General features: G+C 39.0%; 1 protein-coding gene across 2 annotated transcripts; it reads right to left on the reverse strand.

The window, feature by feature from the left end:
* Positions 1 to 5,967: 5,967 nt before the first annotated feature.
* Positions 5,968 to 20,454, reverse strand: SLU7 (SLU7 homolog, splicing factor). Of its 2 annotated transcripts, none has more exons than XM_050962684.1 (16): positions 20,355 to 20,454; positions 18,952 to 19,131; positions 18,066 to 18,219; positions 16,812 to 16,892; positions 15,631 to 15,795; positions 14,537 to 14,605; positions 12,169 to 12,216; positions 11,426 to 11,557; positions 10,852 to 10,949; positions 9,918 to 9,985; positions 9,570 to 9,709; positions 8,483 to 8,644; positions 7,907 to 8,011; positions 7,695 to 7,769; positions 7,253 to 7,366; positions 5,968 to 6,307 (listed from the first exon to the last, which is right to left on the reverse strand). In XM_050962684.1, the coding sequence occupies exons 2-16, from the start codon at positions 19,119 to 19,121 to the stop codon at positions 6,128 to 6,130; spliced, it is 1,761 nt and encodes a 586-aa protein (XP_050818641.1). In that variant the 5' UTR covers positions 19,122 to 19,131; positions 20,355 to 20,454; the 3' UTR covers positions 5,968 to 6,127. The 2 variants fall into 2 exon arrangements, with proteins under 2 accessions (XP_050818641.1, XP_050818642.1); XM_050962685.1 differs by lacking the exon at positions 20,355 to 20,454 and adding an exon at positions 19,891 to 20,085.
* Positions 20,455 to 20,541: the final 87 nt, after the last annotated feature.

Below are 20,541 nucleotides of genomic sequence, written 5' to 3' on the forward strand. Positions count from 1 at the left end.
TCACAGGGCCTCAGTTTGCATACGCATTGCAGGGAGGATTTTCAGTCAAAGGCCTTTGACTCTGGCACTCATTTTTCTTGGTCTGACAGACCTCCACAGACTGCGTAATGGCTTTTGACGAAGGAGTGATTGTGGGTTACGTTTCTGCCTCTAGTTGCTTGTGGAGTCAAATCTCTGTATTCATTTGAAATTGGCTAGTTTTGTATTTGTTAAATATAAACTTTCATACATGTAATACTGACACGCACAAGTCTGAAAATAGCCTAATTAGGAGTAAGATTGTGTGTGGTTACAGAGCTGTAAGCCAATGACTATGTTCAGATCTTAAAAGCACAGTATAAACAAGAATCTGGGTGGTTGTTTCTGAGGGCTGTTGTGAGCTAACAGAGATTACACTTCGTGCCTAGTGGCTGGATGTGTTTGGTCTCATTAATCTGCCCACATAGACTTTAGTCAGCTATCATTAGGCAGAGTGAGATTTTTACAGTTCCACAGAGGTTTAAACTGTGGTAATATTTGGCACAAGCAAGAAAGCATCCGTGCCTAATATTTCTGTTGGGATTTCTGGTTAGACCATGTAAGGGAAGCGTAAAAATAAAAAATAGAGTATAACTGTTTTCCTCTATTTCTGTACATTATATCTAGCAAAACTAATCCACACAGAAGTACTAATGCAGCAAAATGGCAATTCTTACTTCAAAGCCCAGCCCAAGATGTAGTGGCTTGCCCCCAACCTAAAAATGCAGATAATTAAAGCAGTAGCAAGAGGAGTATAGAGAATTGGAGCAATTGAGTTAGGCTAGAGAAATCTCGTTTTACAAGGCAGAAAAAGGAATTCTTTTGCAGGATTTGTGTACCTTTGTTTTTCTCTTTCTTAGAGGTTAACCCCATTTAATCATTAATTATCCTGCTACTGCTTTTCCTGGTGCCAAGGCTCTCATGGCTTACTCAGAACTGGGTTTCACCCATCCAGTTCTGACTGATTAGATATCGCATGAAGATCACACCTCGTAGCAGGGTCCCATATTGCTTTGAAATTAAACTATCTGGTGAGCCTCACTGAAGGCTTTGAAGAGGTACCACGTTGTACTAGATTCTGTTTTGTTTTGGCTTCAGCAAAAAATTAATCCAGGAACATTTTTGCCTGGGTGTTATGCATTCCCTTTTAAACAAACCAGCAAGCTTCCTATTTCCAGCATTAAATTTGGTCAACTAAGTGGAGGCAAATTGACAGAATGTATCTGAGACACTGGCAGACCAGGTGCCAGCTCTTGCCAAGATTGAAGGCACTAAGAACTGAGAAACTCACAGCTGGAGACCGGACCAGTAGGTATTAGTCTTATAAGAATGTATTTAGTGTTTAAACTCTATGAAATACTTGTAAATTGCTGCATCCATTACAACTCGGAATACAGACATGACAAGTAAGGAAATATGCAAGTTTTGCTTTATAACTTTAAAAATATTTGCTCTAAATTTGTGAACCCAGATGGGAAGAGTGTTGCTCCATCCCCGCACTCACCAAGAACTATCAAAATCAGATGGGCCTCAAGGAACATTGCAATACAAAGGATTGGTTAATGGCCCTATTGCACCTATGGAGAAGTGTGGAAGGCCTCATTCTTTCACTCTGAATGATGGCAGAAGAAAATAAAAATAGTTGATGTGAAGATTGTTCGTCTCTTTGCTGTTTGAACTCTAACATGGCCAGAGAAGCCAAGATAAAGCCAGAAGTCTCCAGGGATTACCCCGGGGTCTACCCTGAAAGACACTTTGAATTGACAGATCACAACTGTCGCTCGTTGGATTTAGATGGTAACTCATTTGTGTGTATGTTTGCTTGCTTTAATCTGTAAATAACTCATTTATCTTTCCTACTTAATAAACATGTAGATCGTTTATTACAAGATTGGCTACAGGCATAGTCTTTGGTTTAAGATCTAGGGCAGTGGTGGGCAACTTGGAGCCTGCCAGGGTAATCCATTGGTGGGCCACGAGACAGTTTGTTTACACTGATCGTCCACAGGAACAGCTGCCCACAGCTTCTAGTGGCCACAGTTTGCTGTTCCCGGCCATTGGAAGCTGTGGGAAGCGGTGCGGGCTGCTGCTAGTCTTAAGAGTTTTGTCTAGAGCCAGATTCTATCCCGAGGGGTGCATCTTACTCTAACTGACCTGCTAAAGCTGTGTTGTTTTATTAAATTAAACCACCCACAAAACCAGCACTCTTAGTCATTAACGCTTTTCTTTTCGCTTGCTTGCATTATGTGTTAAGCTACATCAATCTATTTTATTTTCTACTGAAGTTTTTGTACGAGTCAGAATGGGCTGACAGTAAAAGATGCTCCAGAACTGACAGGAGTGTTAAAAACAGGGACAAGGTAAATGCAATACAAAATGGAGTGACAAGAAATCAATCCAACTGTATACTGTAACACACTGGATTTTAACTAGGAAAGTTATGATATCATATCAGTTATTTGAAATAGTATTATGTTACAGAGTATTCTTTTCTACATTGTAATTGGGCTTCCAATTATAAAAAGATTAAAAAAGGAAAAATATGGTTAGGGTAGAAAGGATTTTATTAGCATGTGAGTAGGACTCCCATGTGTATGACTTTGCTATTCAGAGATGACCTGCAAAGCTCAAACAATGCTAATAAATAGTCCTATATCACACCACTAGAAATCAATATATCCATATATTTAAGAGAAAAAAGATATTACATGTTTTAAAAACGCTGTTGGGACTACTTTCTTAATCCTTCTAGCTGTAAAGGCAGGTTTTGTTAATATTCATTTACCAGTACAGACTTTTGAGGGAGAGAGAGATTATATATTTCTTAAAAATGTTTAAAAGTTTACACTGAAAATGTCATATCCAATATCTCAGCCATCCAGGGACAGAACCAAAAGCTGCATCTCTGTCTCTCTGGAAATTTAGGAATCATACCTTTCCAACTGTGTAGATAGTGTATTTTAACCTGAGAGACCACAAGATATTGGACCTTAAATCTGTCACTTATAGACTCATAGACTCCAGGACTGGAAGGGACCTCGAGAGGTCATTGAGTCCAGTCCCCTGCCCTCATGGCAGGACCAAATACCGTCTAGACCATCCCTAATAGACATTTATCTAACCTCCTCTTAAATATCTCCAGAGATGGAGATTCCACAACTTCCCTAGGCAATCTATTCCAGTGTTTAACTACCCTGACAGTTAGGAACTTTTTCCTAATGTCCAACCTAAATCTCCCTTGCTGCAGTTTAAGCCCATTGCTTCTTGTTCTATCATTGGAGGCTAAAGTGAACAAGTTTTCTCCCTCCTCCTGATGACACCCTTTTAGATACCTGAAAACTGCTATCATGTTCTCCCTCAGTCTTCTCTTTTCCAAACTAAACAAACCCAATTCCTTCAGCCTTCCTTCATAGGTCATCTTCTCAAGACCTTTAATCATTCTTGTTGCTCTTCTCTGGACCCTCTCCAATTTCTCCACATCTTTCTTGAAATGCGGTGCCCAGAACTGGACACAATACTCCAGCTGAGGCCTGACCAGCGCAGAGTAAAGCGGAAGAATGACTTCTCGTGTCTTATTTACAACACACCTGTTAATGCATCCCAGAATCACGTTTGCTTTTTTTGCAACAGTATCACACTGTTGACTCATATTAAGCTTGTGGTCCACTATGACCCCTAGATCTCTTTCTGCCATACTCCTTCCTAGACCGTCTCTTCCCATTCTGTATGTGTGAAACTGATTGTTCCTTCCTAAGTGGAGCACTTTGCATTTATCTTTATTGAACTTCATCCTGTTTACCTCAGACCATTTCTCCAATTTGTCCAGATAATTTTGAATTTTGACCCTGTCCTCCAAAGCAGTTGCAAATCCCTCCCAGTTTGGTATCATCCGCAAACTTAATAAGTGTACTTTCTATGCCAACATCTAAATCATTGATGAAGATATTGAACAGAACCGGTCCCAAAACAGACCCCTGCAGAACCCCACTTGTTATACCTTTCCAGCAGGATTGGGAGCCATTAACAACTACTCTCTGAGTATGGTTATCCAGCCAGTTATGCACCCACCTTATAGTAGCCCCATCTAAATTGTACTTTCCTAGCTTATCTATAAGAATATCATGCGAGACCGTATCAAATGCCTTACTAAAGTCTAGGTATATCACATCCACCGCTTCTCCCTTATCCACAAGGCTTGTTATCCTATCAAAGAACGCTATCAGATTAGTTTGACACGATTTGTTCTTTACAAATCCATGCTGGCTATTCCCTATCACCTTACCACCTTCCAAGTGTTTGCAGATGATTTCTTTAATTACCTGCTCCATTATCTTCCCTGGCACAGAAGTTAAACTAACTGGTCTGTAGTTTCCTGGGTTGTTTTTATTTCCCTTTTTATAGATGGGCACTATATTTGCCCCCTTCAGTCTTCTGGAATCTCCCCCGTCTCCCATGATTTCCCAAAGATAATAGCTAGAGGCTCAGATACCTCTTCTATTAATTCCTTGAGTATTCTAGGATGCATTTCATCAGGCCCTGGTGACTTGCAGGCATCTAACTTTTCTAAGTGATTTTTTACTTGCTCTTTTTTTATTTTATCTTTTAAACCTACCCTCTTCCCGTAAGCATTCACTATATTAGACATTCCTTCAGACTTCTCAGTGAAGACCGAAACAAAGAAGTCATTAAGCATTAATTAATAATATTGAAGATTGCAAGATGGGGTTTTGGTAGGGGCAAAGGGTTAAAGAAATGTGGTCATTTTTTATTTTTAAAATACATAATAATGTTGGCTGGTTGAACTGCTCAAATGTTTGGAATGTGAGACTGAATTTTGTTGGATACGCATGAGTAGGGACAGAGCAGGTGAAGCAGTCAAAGTTTCATGATAAATGCAATTTATTTCATGGGATCTGAGCGTTGCATATGGGGTATACGCATATAAGGCTACACTGTTAGCTAAAACACAGTAAGAATTTCAAAGCTCTGTGTAGAATTTCAGCTTCTTATAATCTCTTCAGGACAAGAGTCAAATATTCCCAATTAACAGACAGCATTAACATTTATATTACGTTAAACCAAGTCTGTACAGCCAATCATCAGTTTTTACACATTTTTGCATTCCTAAAATAATTAATAAATGATAAAGAATTACTTTTCCCCCCACTGAGCCATACATAAAAAAAAGTCTTGAGATGTTACAGTCTATCACTTAAGGCTTTGTCTACATAAGCATTTTTGTCAACAAAGCTTTTGTTGGTCAAGAGTGTGAAAAAAATATCCCGCAAACAAACAAAAAGTTTCACCAACAAAAGCGCCTCTTGTCGACATAGCTACCGCTGCTTGTTGGGGATGGTTTAGTTATGCCAGCTGTAGAGCTGGCATAGAGTGGCTACAGAGGAGATCTTACAATGGCACAGATGCAGCGGTATAGCTGTTCTGCTGTGAGGTCCCTAGTGTAGACTCTGTCCAGGTCTACACTAGCGGGGGGGGTCGATCTAAGATACGCAACTTTAGCTACGCTAATAGCATAGCTGAAGTCAGCGTATCTTAGGCCGACTTACCTGGCCGTGAGGATGGCAGCGAGTCGACCATTGCTGCTCCCCCGACTCCGCTTCTGCCTCTCGCAAGCTGGAGTTCCGGAGTCGACGGGGGAGTGCAATCGGGGACCGATTTTATCACATTAATCGATCACTACCCTCCGATCCAGCAAGTAGCAAAGACCTGCCCATAGACTGTTACATTCATCAATTTTTTCATAACAGTGACACTTGCTGGCCAACTGGTTTAGATGCAGTTTGTTTTCCTGAATTGATAGGTTCCCCTCTCCCATTATGATGAATTTTAGAAGGTGTCAACTTACCCTTTCAGTAGTACAAGTCTGTACCAAGTATACTTTTTTTAAAAAAGAAAGCACTAGTATGCTTACAGCACCAGCCATTAGCTTCATTCATAGACTTCTTTTCCCTGGCAAAAACCAGGCCATTTCTGCAAAGCAGACTTGTGCAGGTTTTTTTTACAGAAACGCGGCAGAGAAGTTCCAGTTACTGGTTTACCAAGTATCATATACAATAGCCAATAACTATGTGCTGGAATGTCTTTCACATAATTACTGTCCAAGGAAGGGGGCCATGGGATCATCAGGTCTTTGGCGTTTCATTCTATAAGCCTCCATTTCCTCTTCTGTAGGCTCCCGTGTTTCATACATGCTGTTATATGGCCTCTTCCTCTCATCTAACTGCATGATTTCTTTAACCTGGAGGAGACGAGCCTCTTCTGCATTTAATGCCTGAAGAAAAGCAGAAACGAGATAAAGTACTAGAATCTGTCATGATTGTTAAGTAAAACATGAGCAGGAGACAGAATACTGCAATTCTATAATCCACACAAAAGCAGCTATTGCTAATTCTCATTTTACACCTACAAGCCTTAAGTGTTTAACCCCCAACTACAGTGCCAAATTAGCATTTGTCATGCTTAACGTTTTAAATTTTGCTGTCAGTTTTCTCTGTTCACATTATTATTTAATGTAGCCATTTTAAAAATTTGTGTAAATGTAGAATGTAGTAATTTTAAGGATTCCTGAATTTTCAGCTAAGTTTATGTATAGGGTGAAATTCTCTAAAGCGTTTTAGTGACTTAAGAGCTTGAGAATTTCATCCAGACTGATCAAGAATAGCTTTTTTCCCCTTTTGTTTTTTAAAGACATTAAATATTCCTTCCCTACTGTAGTGCTACTGCTTGCTATTCAGCAGAAGCTGTGGTTTATCCAAAAGATGGTTGAAGTATAGTATATCAGTGTAAGACTCCCATGCTGTAACTGATTGTACACAGGCAGACCGCTGTATTTCTGTGGAGCCCCATTCAATGACTTCATTGGGACTTTGTACACTTACCGTAATCTACTCATGCACACCATCAATTTCAGGATAGAGCTTAATTTTCTCCTTGGGATAAAAGGCACTTTAAGGAGAGAGGGATTTTGTTGGTTTGTTTCCCACCTTGCTTCACACAATTCAGTTCGTATTCCACTTTTCTGCTATCACCACCCACTGTTCTAACCATTTACTTCAAAGCAGCTAAACAACTCTGTCTAAAAGTCACTTCAACTCAGCGTCACCAGCAGAGAAACCTTATATACAATGCCACAAGAACCATGATTTTGGGACTCTCATACTACTGATCAAATATTTCTTAATAAGAACAAGAACACTGTCTGAAAAACACAGTGCACCTTTTTCAGTTTTTCGTGTTTCTTTTTCTCTTCACCCTCACTATCTGAATTTGGACTCTTCTTTTGCTTCTTCTTTTTCTTTTTTTTCTCATCCTTCTGTTTTTCTTGATGTATCTGGGAGGTAGAAAAGCAGGAGTTTGAGACCGAAATGCCAAGGATTATGCACATGCATGTCCAAGGAACTTATCTCTAGGATCCACTAACTCTATATCTCAGGAGTTTAGTTGGGAACATTGAGAGATGAGACATTAATGATCCAATACTTGATAAATCTCCTAGTCAAGCTCAGAAGAGATGGCCCATGCAACTTCATAGTACAGTCACTACACTATTCCACCTTTTAAAACTCCCGATAAACAGAATGTAAAAATCTTCCTTCTCAATCTTTTCAAGTAGTTTTCCTTTTATAAAAGGAAGACACATGGGAGGGGAGGTAACCTACCTCCATCAACGTTTTGGATTTTGCCATATACTCTTCCTCTGTAGGTTTTTCCTCTGGTAAGTCTGATGCAGTATTCTGCATAATGAAGATAAAAGAAAGGGCATGAAAACTCACTATGCGTGTACCAAAATTAAAAGACAAGTTGAATTATTTTAGACATTTTTATAGCAGCATCCCATTATTCTAATGTCTAAAAATGAAATGTTACTTACAGCGATTTCTTTCCCAGCTTCTCCTGTACAATAGGAATACTTGACAAACGAGTGGCAGCATTTATATCCCCATCTGCCTTCCTTCCAATATGAACCCCATATACACTGCAAGACAGAGATAGTACTGAAGCAATCACGTAACAGGAACATTGCAAATCATGCAAGATTTTTGTTTAACTCTTTTCGGAAAATTAGTAGTTCATTCAAAAAATCTTAGGAGGGAAAACTGATGAACTTAGAAGATTTACAAAAATTAGCAAGTAGGGGAGATTTTCAAAGGCAAAGGACAGCTAGGTGCCTAACTCCCAGAACAACTCAAGGGGAGTTGGAAGCATGACTGCCATTTGTGCCTTTGAAAGTTCCCTACACACTCTCCACTTGATTCACACACAGCTCCTGTTAAAGGTAATTAAATTCTCCTGCTTGGAGGGAGAGACTTAAGCAAGCAACTAATCTAAAAAGATAAATTCACTACTTCAGTAGACAGTGCATCAGTTCCCATGGCACTGGGTCATATTTCCTCTGCTTTACCAGGAAAGTTAGCTCTTGCTATTGTTTCTTAGTCTAGGTGCTTACTGTGTGGTTGTTGATAGTTACATCCTCTTCATACTTAGAACGGACAATAGCTTTCTCTTGTCCTTTGATGACTGTTCCGTGTCTAGAATATTCCACATAGTCTTCTGTCTGGGCTAACAGCAGTTCAGCTGGTGGAGCGTCTAGATGTTCTTGTCCTCCATACTACAACAATACAAGCAACATTTTTGAAGATCTATAGCAAAAAAAGTCATTTAGACTTGAAACTGTATCTGCATTTCAAACATATCACCTCAATACCTTCCCTGTGCTTTGGGTGCCATGCAAGCACTTAGAACATTAAAATGGAAAATGATCAATTTTTTGTGCTTCTGACTTGCTAGCTAAAAGATCTTATTTTCTGCTACAGTGGTAACACTTCAGATTTTTTTTTTTGTTTGGAGAAATATTACCAGCTCCAGTGATATATCCCAGTTTAAGTATAGAAAATCTTGTTTAAACTATTAGAAGCTTTCAAAGCAAAACAAAGTTAGAAAAACAATCCAAGTATAGAACAATAAGACAATATGTTGTTTGTTGTCAACTTGTGCTTAACAAATGTTAGCATCTTCATGATTTTTACCACGTTGTTTAAGTAAAATTGATAATACAGCAAAACAGAAAAATACCAAAGTCTGAAAAATGAGATTTTGAAAAGCATTTATTTTGTATGAGTTGTGAAATATTTGCAAATACTTAGTCTAAACTATCTCAAGTTACCTTCTTCCTAAGAGATCAATTTTAACAATACAAAGACTATTTTCCACCACTTGTATGTATTTTAAAACATAAATCTGGACCCCCACATCTTACATTGCCAAGTTTTCACCAGAGGTAAATTCTGACAGCTGAACCCCGTGACCATAGAGAAAGAAACGCTAACTGACCTTCAACTATACTGATGTGTCTATACTGAAAAACTTACCAGACACAACAGGTATAAAGGCTACATAATTTTAGAGTTTGATCAGGTTAACAAGTGGTTTGACCAGCATTATTATGGATTTTTTTTTTTAATGAAAAAATCAAAAACCCAAGCTGGACCCTCTCTTTACAGCATTCTTGTTCGTTGGGCATTTGTCTGTGTTACCTTTTCTAGGATGCTTTCTTTCTGCTGTTCCTTAAAATCTTCTTTTTTCACCTTGAAGGATTTGTACAGGAGCTCCAGTTTTGTAGGGTCTGCTTGAAGATGAACTTCAGAGCCTTTGTCATAAGCCTCCCAAGCAAACACTATATATAAAACAAAGAGCCATCACTTAATTAAATGATCATTCTGAATCCTATACATGCTTTTCAAATAGACAAAGAATAGATTAAAGATGCTAAGAGTCATCATGAAGTCAAGTTTATCTGTAACAAGATACATTTCTTCCTTGGCACAGAAATATGGCACCTCAATTTTTAAGGTATGATTTTTCTGACTTAATGAAATACTTACACTGAGTTTGTGCCATTGAAATGGTATCTCCAGTGTAACGAACAAAATTGTCACCTGCATAACCGACTCTACAAAAAAAAAAAACAACAACAAAAAAATCCACCCTAATTATTTAAGTAATGTGCAACACCTTTACTCCCTGTTAAGTTCTTTCATCCATTTCTGGCATTCTGTTACTGTCGTAACTTTGAATCTCTCTTGCTTGAAAAGGACATGTCACCAACGCTCCCCAAATGGTAAGACCCTCCTGCAACACTGTTTCTATTCCCCACCTGGGCCACAGAAGAACACACATAAATGTCATTCACATCACTACTCCTCTGCTTTCTCCCTTAGGAGTTTACACGTTAGCTCTGCAACATTCTGAATGCTTACTGGCCCAATCTATGGATTCTAACGAGTCTGTGACAGGGAAGCATGAAGTTCAATTTCTGGACAGTGGGATATTTGAATTTGGGAGTATTTTTGCTGTGATAATTGCAGATCAAGAGGAGAATAGCTGCAAACATCCAACTATTGAAATATATTTACGTATACATCGCTGTGGTCTAGAGATACCATGTGGTCTACTATAGAGGGGCTCTGCTGTAACCTGCAATTTGCTGTTCTGCCCACTTTACAATTTGTATTCAAATAATTAGTATCAATCCCATGGTAATTAAATTGACAAGATCACTTTAAATATCAATACTCAACAAAATGATCCTCATCAGCATTGTGTGTGTCAACTCGTAAGTTAAAAGAAAAAAACAAAATAATCAGAAGAACATAACCAAGAAAGTATTAAAAGATTCCCTCCTCCATAACTGACTATTCACTCATTGGTAGCAAGATTCACAGGACGGCAAAGAGAAACAAGCTTAATATTAAGACAATTTTAACTTTAACGCATTTTGTTAAAGATGTGTAGCCAAAACCCCCGTTTCAAACTTACTCGTCTGGATTCTTGCCTGCATTGGCATATGGGTTCTCCCTCATTGCTCTCGTTTTGGGATCATAATAGGCAGAATTTGGATCTAGATTCCTCAAGTACTAAAATAAAGGAGATATACAAAATGTTTACTTAGAAATTTGGGATTCTAACAGAACTGAAAATATTACTGTCATCCCTTCATAGATACTTTTAAAGTGTTAGATGACATGCTTCAACGGCTACTAGAGCAGCTTCATTTTAGTTGGGATAACTATGATAGGTTGCCTACCTTTGTAAAGCACCTGATACTCTGTAGGTGAAAAGCAGTATCTAAAAGTCAGAATTTTTATATGTTGACAGAAGGGCAAATGGGTAAAGGGAGGTCATGAGTTACCCAAGGTGACACAGAAAGATCAATGGCAGAGCTGGGACCAGAAACAAAGTCTATAGGCTCCAAGCCCCATGCTGAGTCCACTAGTAGTAACTACTAGTTAAGAGAATGCAACCTTAGAAACAATAAGTTATATAAATAGATTAAAAAAAAAGAGAGAAAAAAGTCATAACTATATAACCCAGTTCATTTGCTGTGGCTTACTTTAGCAATGTCTTCCCGAATACGCAAGTTTCGGACTGTAATACGTCTTTTGGAGTCAAAGTTCTGTCCAGGCATGTCAATATCATCTGCATATTTATCTTCATCTTCATCTTCACTGTTATGATCTCTTTCCTGAAAACAGAGTCAGAAAACTACTAAGTAAAATGATGGGTGTTCAATCTAGGAATAAATACAACCTTACTATTAGTTTAAATCGATTAGTTAAAAAAAAAAACTCAAGAACCCCCTCATCCCATCCCCCTGTTTCTCTAATCAGGCATTTCCAGTGTAAATTCTGGGTTAAGTGTTAGAATCTATTCTACAGTTACACTGAAAAATTTAGAAATAAATCTGCTACAGGATTTCCATTTCTACTTATGAGACCCAAGAGTTAAAATACACTTAAAATAAAACTGCAATAAAAAATATGGCTACTATTCTTGATATGGCCTGTATTTTCTTTACAGGTCAGTTATTCTCCTGCCTGGCAACTTGTTTCTAGGAGTTAATACCACAATAAAATTCAAAGACAAAGAGCCAGATCTTGGAACCCAACTCCAGCTGCTTTGCACCACTCTGGGAGCACAAAGCAGCTGCAAAGCCAGTAACTCTAGGCCCCTGCTGAGCTCCCATTGCTCAAGGAATCCATAGATGGCATGAAGCCACCATAGCAGGTCCTATTCCAACCCCTTCCAGCATCTGGTTTTCCTTCCTTTGAGTGATGCATTTGATAAGTGTCTTACTGTCTGTGAATTTGATTCCTCTTCTTCCCAGTGGTGTCTTGGGGAGTTCTGCAGGGGAAAAAAAAAAGCACATGAGCAGAAAATACAAAACTTTAGGGTGGGAAGAGATTTGGGAGAGTGAAGTAGAGGAAACTGTTGGACAAACAATCAAAGCAGGTCTTACCCCAAAGCCAGTGGAAGACACGTGATAACCATGGAACAAACTGCAGAAAAGATCACTGCGATATACAATTTTTGCTTTAGAGTTTACAAGCCTCTTATAGCACAGAAACCTTTTTGAAAAATATTTTAAATTATTTTCACATCAAACCCCTATATCTATATATCTCTCTCTCCAAGAGTGATGAGTCCCTGAACTGTGAGAGTGTTGCATAAAGTCAGTTCTACTATCAACTCTGATAGTTCCAAATTAAGTTCTCATGAGACCTTAATATGTTATGTTATTTAAAAAACAAACAAACAAACAAACAAAAAAATCATAGTTTGGAATTGATGATTTAACAGCGACCAGAACCCATAGCTTAACCCAGAGGAAGCCAGCTAAAGAGTTTTAAGCAGGACCAATTAATTTCCAGGTTGAGGTGACCTCTGGAGTGGAGGAGGAGGGAAGATCCATGGACACTGGTGGAAGGACCAAGAGTCCTAGGAGAAACCCATCTAGTTCTACTCCACATTCCCTCTCCCAGAAATCTTTTCCTGCATTCTTAACATGCTCCACTTCTGCCACTTCCCTTGTACCAGGAGTCACAGGGGGAGGCTGGAGGAGATCTGGCATTGGGATCAAACTATGGAGAGTGTGTCTGAACACTCAGAGAAGGGAAACAAAGAGCATGAAGTTTTTCACCCTCAGAAAATGGCTTGTTTTGAGGAGTAACAAGGCCTTCCTTTTGGCTCTGAAAGGGAGATGGGGGTTCCTGCTGGGGAAAGGAGAAGGAAAGAGATGGGAGCTATCTTTAATTAGCTCTGATTGTTCTGTTTAGTCCTTAGGAAGAAGAGTAATCCTGTGTCAGGATTAGAGACCAAGTTTACTACGCCATCTAGCACAAAAATTGTGGTTACATTCCCTAGAACAGGGATAGGCAACCTATGGCATGGGTGATTTTTAGTGGCCTCACACTGCTGGGGTCCTGGCCACCAGTCAAGGGGGGTTTTGCATTTTAATTTAATTTTAAATGAAGCTTAAACATTTTAAAAGCCTTATTTACTTTACATACAGCAATAGTTTAGTTATATGTAATAGACTTACAGAAAGAGACCTTCTAAAAATGTTAAAATGTATTACTGGCATGCGAAGCCTTAAATTAGAATGAATAAATGAAGACTTGGCACACCACTTCTGGAAGGTTGCCGACCCCTGCCCTAGAAAATGGAGGACAAATAGCATAAATTCTTTGGTTTGTTGTTGATCAGTAACAGAGTAAACACAGTATACTATATTCCGAGAGCTGCCCTCACTTATAGCCATCTCTATGTTTAATTTTTTTTAAGACAAGCAAAGTTACCATTAAATCCTCTTACAAGAATATTCAGTTAATTTAATTACTAAGGCCCTAATTATAATCAAAGAGCCACTAACGAGAAGGAAAATGAAAACTAAAGCCATGGCAAAGAGATCTGCAAGCTAAGAGGAATGTGTGTTGATATTCTCCAACCTCAAAATAAAGCTTAACCAAGAACCTACAAATACTGGCACAAAAAACTGAACAAGATGTAAAGTACGGATTTCAGATAGTGAGCAGAGTTCATACATGTTTATACTAACCATTGACAAGTCAACCAATGGGAAGATTTCATAATTAGAAAGCTAGTAAAATAATATAAAACCTCTTAGGTCTAAGTATTTCCCTGAATAAAAGTTACTAATAGACAGCAAGATTCTCTAAGCTCTGTTTTGCATGTCTTGGCAAGGCTATCAATTGTCAGGACACGGGAGCCTTACTATTAACCCTTTTTCACTTAATTCAGAGTATTTTAAGAGTAAAGTATATTTTTCTTGTTAGTGTACTTACTTTATAAAAATTATTAGTGTATTGGACAATACAGGATAAACAGACTTCACAAAAATGCCCTACAGACAAAAAAAAAAAAATCATTGCTCTATCCTTTGCCCCAGTGCTAGGTGCTACTCCTATCAACGGCATATGCTGAAAAGCAAGCAGATACAAAACAGAAGCTTCAGATCTGTGTGCAGATCTGAAGATACAAGACAGCAAATGAAGCACATATATGTTGTAATGCCCTCTACTAGTTGTTTGGGCTACCAGCATCTGAAGGCAGAGACGATCTGTTCTATTCAGAACAGGAAAAAAAAAAGGCATTTTTTTGGTTTCAGTTTTAAGAAAAATGTGCCAGGTTTTAGCTTACTTACCACCTGCTCCATCAGTTTTCCTGAAGCCAACTCTTCCTGCAACTTCTGGGCTTTCAGAGTACGTTTAGCCTAAATATGGAAACAGTGTTTTTATTTTATTTTATTTTGTTAAATAAAAGTGAATGATCAAAAACACTCATCATAAGCATTTCTGGGTGCATTTAGAACTTTAAATGCACTAGTTAGGACCTGAATTTGTTGCTACCAACCAACTGGTAGTGAACAGTCTCCAGGTTTGAGAGCCCCTCAACGTATGTCTACACTGCAACGAAACACAAGCTGACTCAGGCCGGAAGAGGTTGGCTTGTGGGGCTAAAAATTGCAATGTAGATGTTTCAGTTTGGGCTGGAGCCGGGGCTCTGAGACCTGCAAGGGAAAAAGGTCTCAGAGCTCAAGCTCCAGCCGGAGTCCAAACATCTCCACTGCAAGTTTATAGCCCTGCAAGCCTAAGTCAACTGACTCGGGCCAGCCTCAGGTGTTTTATTGCAGTGTAGACTTACCCAAAGAATCCAGTGCCCCAAAGTCTTTATACTGCTCTTCCAAATCTCTAGCTACTGGCTACATCACTCGAGGGAGGGAAGAGTATCTAAAGGCCATCTTAGTGTCACAACCAGTTTACTTAATATAAGCAAGTTTACAGAAGCATACTCTCTAAAATACTCTGGCTCATTGGGCTGACACAGTAAGGCATGTCAGTTTCACTGAGTTAAAATTAAGAGTGTCTGCTTTCAGCATTGGCATTCTTATCTGCTACTGAAAACGTTAAGAGTCCAGCTAAGCTCAAATATTTTAATTCTGTGGTAAATTATTATCAATATTACCTAACCCATATCAAGTATTTACTGTGGGTGATTATACATACAGAAAAATTAAGTCGATGTAAGAAATGCTTGCAACAGTGTGTATACAACTCTGATCTGCAGTTCATTTACAGGTTGAATCCCCCTGCAATTCCATTTTTATTTTTGAGTTTTTAGTTCAACAAGAAAAGAAATCTAAGCAACCAAAGAGAGAATCCACATATCTTTTGGACTATGAATGCAGCACATGCTGAAGAATGTTTAGTAAGTCTATTCAACTAAATACCTACATACCAAGTCAACTTTGGAATATTCTTCTACAATCTTCATGTGCTCTTCTGGGTTATAACCATTCCAACGATCTCGCTTCCCATCATAATCAAACATTAGTGTAGGCTGCACATGTTCATCTGGTGCAATATTAAGGCCTGTGAATTTTGCTCCAACTTTCCGAGGTCTCTGAAAGAGGGAAGCCACCATTACCTTTGCATTATTTTAGTCTAAAGGACAGCCACATCACTCACCTATATACATCTCTTTAAAAAACTTAATTCCTCTTAGATACCTTGACAATACACTATTTGCAACCTGCAGTTCTAAATGTATGTTCATTATTACTTCTAGATTTTATATACTGAAGTTGGCTTAAAAAGGTATTGACTTAAAACAACTGACAAAAGTGTAGCTGCTTTAATTTTATCTACTGCTGCCAATAACACCTAAAAGAACTCTAACGAGAAAATTAGTTTTCAGTTCCTTCACTGTGCATTTCCCAGTTTAGGCAGTAAGGCTGCATCAACAGAGGTAGTTTTTTGGAATTCTCCCACTATTGGATCACTTCTAGAAATGGCAAGAATGCTAGTATAGATTAACACTGGTGTTTTTGACTACTAATGCTAGTCAGAGGAGATCTGGAGAATATAGGTAATGTAAAACAATGTGGGTCTACACTAGAGCTGGTGGAGCTCTACCAGTCCAGTGCTAGAACAAAGATGAGAGGATTTCTGCAAAGTCATACATGTGAGCAAAACCTGTGTGTCGGTTTCCCCTGTTTTTGTGGATCATACACTCAAAGGAGACTGAAAAAAAAGTTTTGTTTTTTTAAATAAAGTGTGATTGTAAAAACCACCAAAAAAAAAAGTTGACATGAAGACTCAGAGGCAAATGCAGTACATGAAGTTACTTTTTAAACTGAACAGATTGAACTTTGTGTCCCATCATCAGACAACATCAGAGTATTTTCAAGAAATCCCATTTTAACAGATTTGGAGCTGAAAAAGGTATCCTGGGCTGTGCTTTACATAAAACTGGTTTCATTCAACAGCCTTCAAACACCTCAAACTGTTTTTGAGAGTTTGATTAAAATCACTTTGAAGAGCCAGTTTAGATGCGCCAAACTACATATTTTCCATCAATGCAAATTCACAGTAATATTTTCCAAGAAACAGTCAGACACCAAAAATAGTCAGGTTTACCTCCAAGCAGTCTTTCTTTGTATGTGTCATTGCACCACAGTTCTCACAGGCTCCTTTGCGGTACCTAGTTGTAACAGCATTCTAAACATAAGGGAACAAACACTATGATATAAATAGCATGACTAACACACACATTCCAAATAACCAGCTTTGGCTGATTTGCATTTTTCATTAGCCTGATTAAGTGAGGGTGAATCTGTGTACCCAAAATCAGCTCCACAAAGCCAAAACACACAGTTTCAGTTGTTTCCCAAATGCTCTGGAAAGCCTATGGCAAAGGTTTCCCTTTTCACTCCCCCGCTCTGCCCAATCAGAACAGAACCAGAAGGAACAGATATTTCAAAAGAATTGATAATAGAAATCTATAAACTCCCACTGATTTCAATAGTGCTGGATTGAGCTCTAAGATTTTTTCCTCTAGACTCGATTATTCACTTAAATACATTCAGTTTTGCATGTAAATTAAAGTAATTTAATTTGATTGCTATTTAATGACCTATTTTAAAACAATGGTCTCATTTTAGTTATTGGTAGCAGTTTCTACACCACCAAGAAAAGTGAAAGCAATTCTGCCCTTGTTGGATCTTTGTACAGATGCAGAGAATCAAAACAGTAATAAAGACTGAACTATTCTCACAGAAACAGTCCCTTTAGAAAAGATCTGAAGCCTATTAGTGGAGCCCTGTGTCTAAATAAACTACAAAATTAAATCTCTGGATTACAATCCAACACCATTTTAGGGTTAGTGAGAGATTACAGGAAATTTTACATTTCTTTAATACAGTTAAGGAAACCACTGGATATCAAAGGAGAACGAAGATCAAACTTGTTGGGAGCCGTTCTTGGCAATTCTTACACTAAAATACAGTGCACATCCCCAATTTTTCCTCTATGAAGAGAGAAACTAATATTCCGCTCCAAATTTTTTTCAGTAGTCAGATAAGATCACAACAGAAAAAAAACAAACTAGATATACTGTTAGTGCTCTTCAGTCTTTGTGTGTAGGGGTGCAGCTCTACCAGCAAGTGAAAAAGAAGGAACAAATATTTCTATGTGGGATAAGTGGGGACAAAACTGAACACTAGAGTTACCAAAACTTAGATTAGTTATAGTGAAACACTTTTTCATAATAAAATCATCACAAGGATAAATCAATTTCATTCAAAGAAGATTCTCATATATTTGTCACAATTCTTCCCTTTCCAAAAATATGTTCCATAAGTCTCATCTTTGCTACACCATAAGATATTTTACCTCTTGAACCCCTCGTTTGTACCATTCCACAGATGAGGTAAACTCTTTCTGCTTTTCTGGCTGAGGTCTCTGGTGCTTTAATGTAGGTCTTTTTGAAGGATCTATGTACCATGGCACTGAAGAGATGTACTGAGGAATATGAGGGTTGATATCTCTGTAAAAAGATATAAAAAATATTTAGACACATGCAAATGATGTAAACAACGTGGCGTAAGTGAAAAACAGTACAATTTCTTTTAAAGATGTCTTATATTACATTCAGCATTAGTCTTTTTGTGACAGATGAGCCGCAGTAAACATGATCTTAAAGAATTTAAACTAACTATAATTGTCAAAATAAGCAAACAATGATTTTCCTTTATTTTGTTGCAGTCAATTCACACAGGCTCACATCCTGCCTCCTAATGAAGTAACTTGGCTTGATGCAACAGTATACCAGGGATATACACTTTTCTGAGGTGCAAAACTGACTATTACACCATGACTACTACTCTAGGCAAAAAGTAGTGACATAGCCTTTGGTACAGACTGGAAGTAGAAAAAAAGAAATGGAAATCTGCATAACAGACTCTCCAGTCCCACCCTCTGTCTAACACCATAATCTCATTGTACGCAGCCACAAGAGCTCCCATCTATAGTTGGCATCTCCACCCACTGTACACTAAATTAGTACTAGGTGTTTGTTTGTTAAAGGAAACTCTACACTTGCAGGAAAGTAGGGATGATTTAGGCCTTAACAGCTAATTCATAAAGTTCAGCTTTCACAAATAGTCTCCCCAGCGCTACTGGAATTTAGCCATTTTCCTCGGCATTTTCTTTAGTAACGAGAAGGGCAAGTGTATTTTATTGTAACAGAAAATCAAGCATGGTCTTAGACGAAACTTACTTTCCTTCCTCATCCACTTCAGCTGGCGCATTACCCAGCTTTCTCTGTTCCTCTAGTTCCTTCTTTTTCCTCCAGTCTTCTCTTGTCATCTTCTTTGGTTCCTCCAAGCTTACATCATTCGACCCTCCCGCAGGGGTAGAGCTAATTATTTCAACAGTCCCAGATGCCATTGTCTTTTTCCTTTTGACATAAACACATATGGGTATATTGAAAAGAGCAATAGATTTAACACTATATAGAATGATTAAGAATTAAAGGAAAAATCAATCTTTAATATATTAGTTATTTTTATCTGATATCAACAACCTTTCATATTTTTTCACATCATTTAGTTCCTTCCAGTTTTCTAGTTAAGCCAATATGCTTGACAAAAATCACTGGCATTTATGATTTATAACCATGTTAAACAGTTAAATAAGTATAGAAACTAGTACTGAAAAATGCACAGTCAATACACTATACTTTCTTATCTCTTGCAAATGAAGTAGGAAACTGTATAAAATATGTTTTTAAAAATCACCGCAAGTAGTTTCAGGACTATCAATAACATGTCAATGTGGCCAAGTAGATCATAGATCTGTAGTAACAAAATACAGTTCTTGTAAAGAACAAAATATACTTTAGAGACAAGTTGGGTGAGGGAATATCTTTTACTGGACCAACTTCTGTTCTGGGATGCGAGCAGATACTGTGCCCTTATACAGTACTTTTGCAAAGACTTCAGGGCCTTTTATGAACATGCATAAAAAAGGTAAAGTTGCACAAAAGTCAGGTAAAGGTGATAAGTATTATCCCAATCTCACAGACAGAAAAACAGCAACGCACAGCAAGGTCAGATACTTTAAGCAAGAGGATAAGTCGGGACAAAGCTGGCTATAAAACTCAGGAATCCTGTCTCAGATCATACAAGCCTTCTACGAAAAATCACGAGATAGTCACCTGGTTTCGTTACCAGCTAGTCACTGGCTCCTGGACTAACCAGGCTCACGAACCTTTCAGAGAGCCCAAGCTGCAGCCCTTGACACCTGCCTCAGCCGCTCCCCCGTGTCTGCTACTCGCCCTTAGCGCACCGGGACCAACCGCTGAGGGCAGTGACCCGACGCCGGTTCTTGTCCACACGGCCCGGCCTGCGCTGTTACTGGGGACCCGGGAGGGCAGCGGTTTAGCGGCCTAGGGGCTCCTAGCACCGAGGCAGCGGGACGCGCATCCATGGATCCCCTCTGCAGGCGGGAGGGTCCCTAGTCGAGGGGGGTTACGCTGTGCCTAGCCCGACAGGGCAGCTGCCGGCCCGGTGCCTCGGCCTGGCTCCGCTGCCCCTACTCTATCCCCCCACGCGACCGCAGCGCCTGAGGCTCGAGAACAAGAGCCGGCCAGGCCGGCAGGCGGGACACAGCCGGACTTACCTGAAGAGCCGAGACGAAGCAAGACAGGCCCCAACTCCCTGTTTACCAACTAGGCCTCAAGTCATTTCCCCTCCCCTCCGCTATCCCATAATGCACCGCGCCGCCGGCTCTGGCTCCGCCTCTTAAAGGCGCCTGTTGGCGTGGGCCGCTGCTCCTGTCAACACGGGGTGGCTCCTCCCCTTTCCCC

Source organism: Gopherus flavomarginatus, chromosome 7 (genome assembly GCF_025201925.1).
Source record: "Gopherus flavomarginatus isolate rGopFla2 chromosome 7, rGopFla2.mat.asm, whole genome shotgun sequence".
Lineage (NCBI taxonomy): Eukaryota > Metazoa > Chordata > Testudines > Testudinidae > Gopherus > Gopherus flavomarginatus.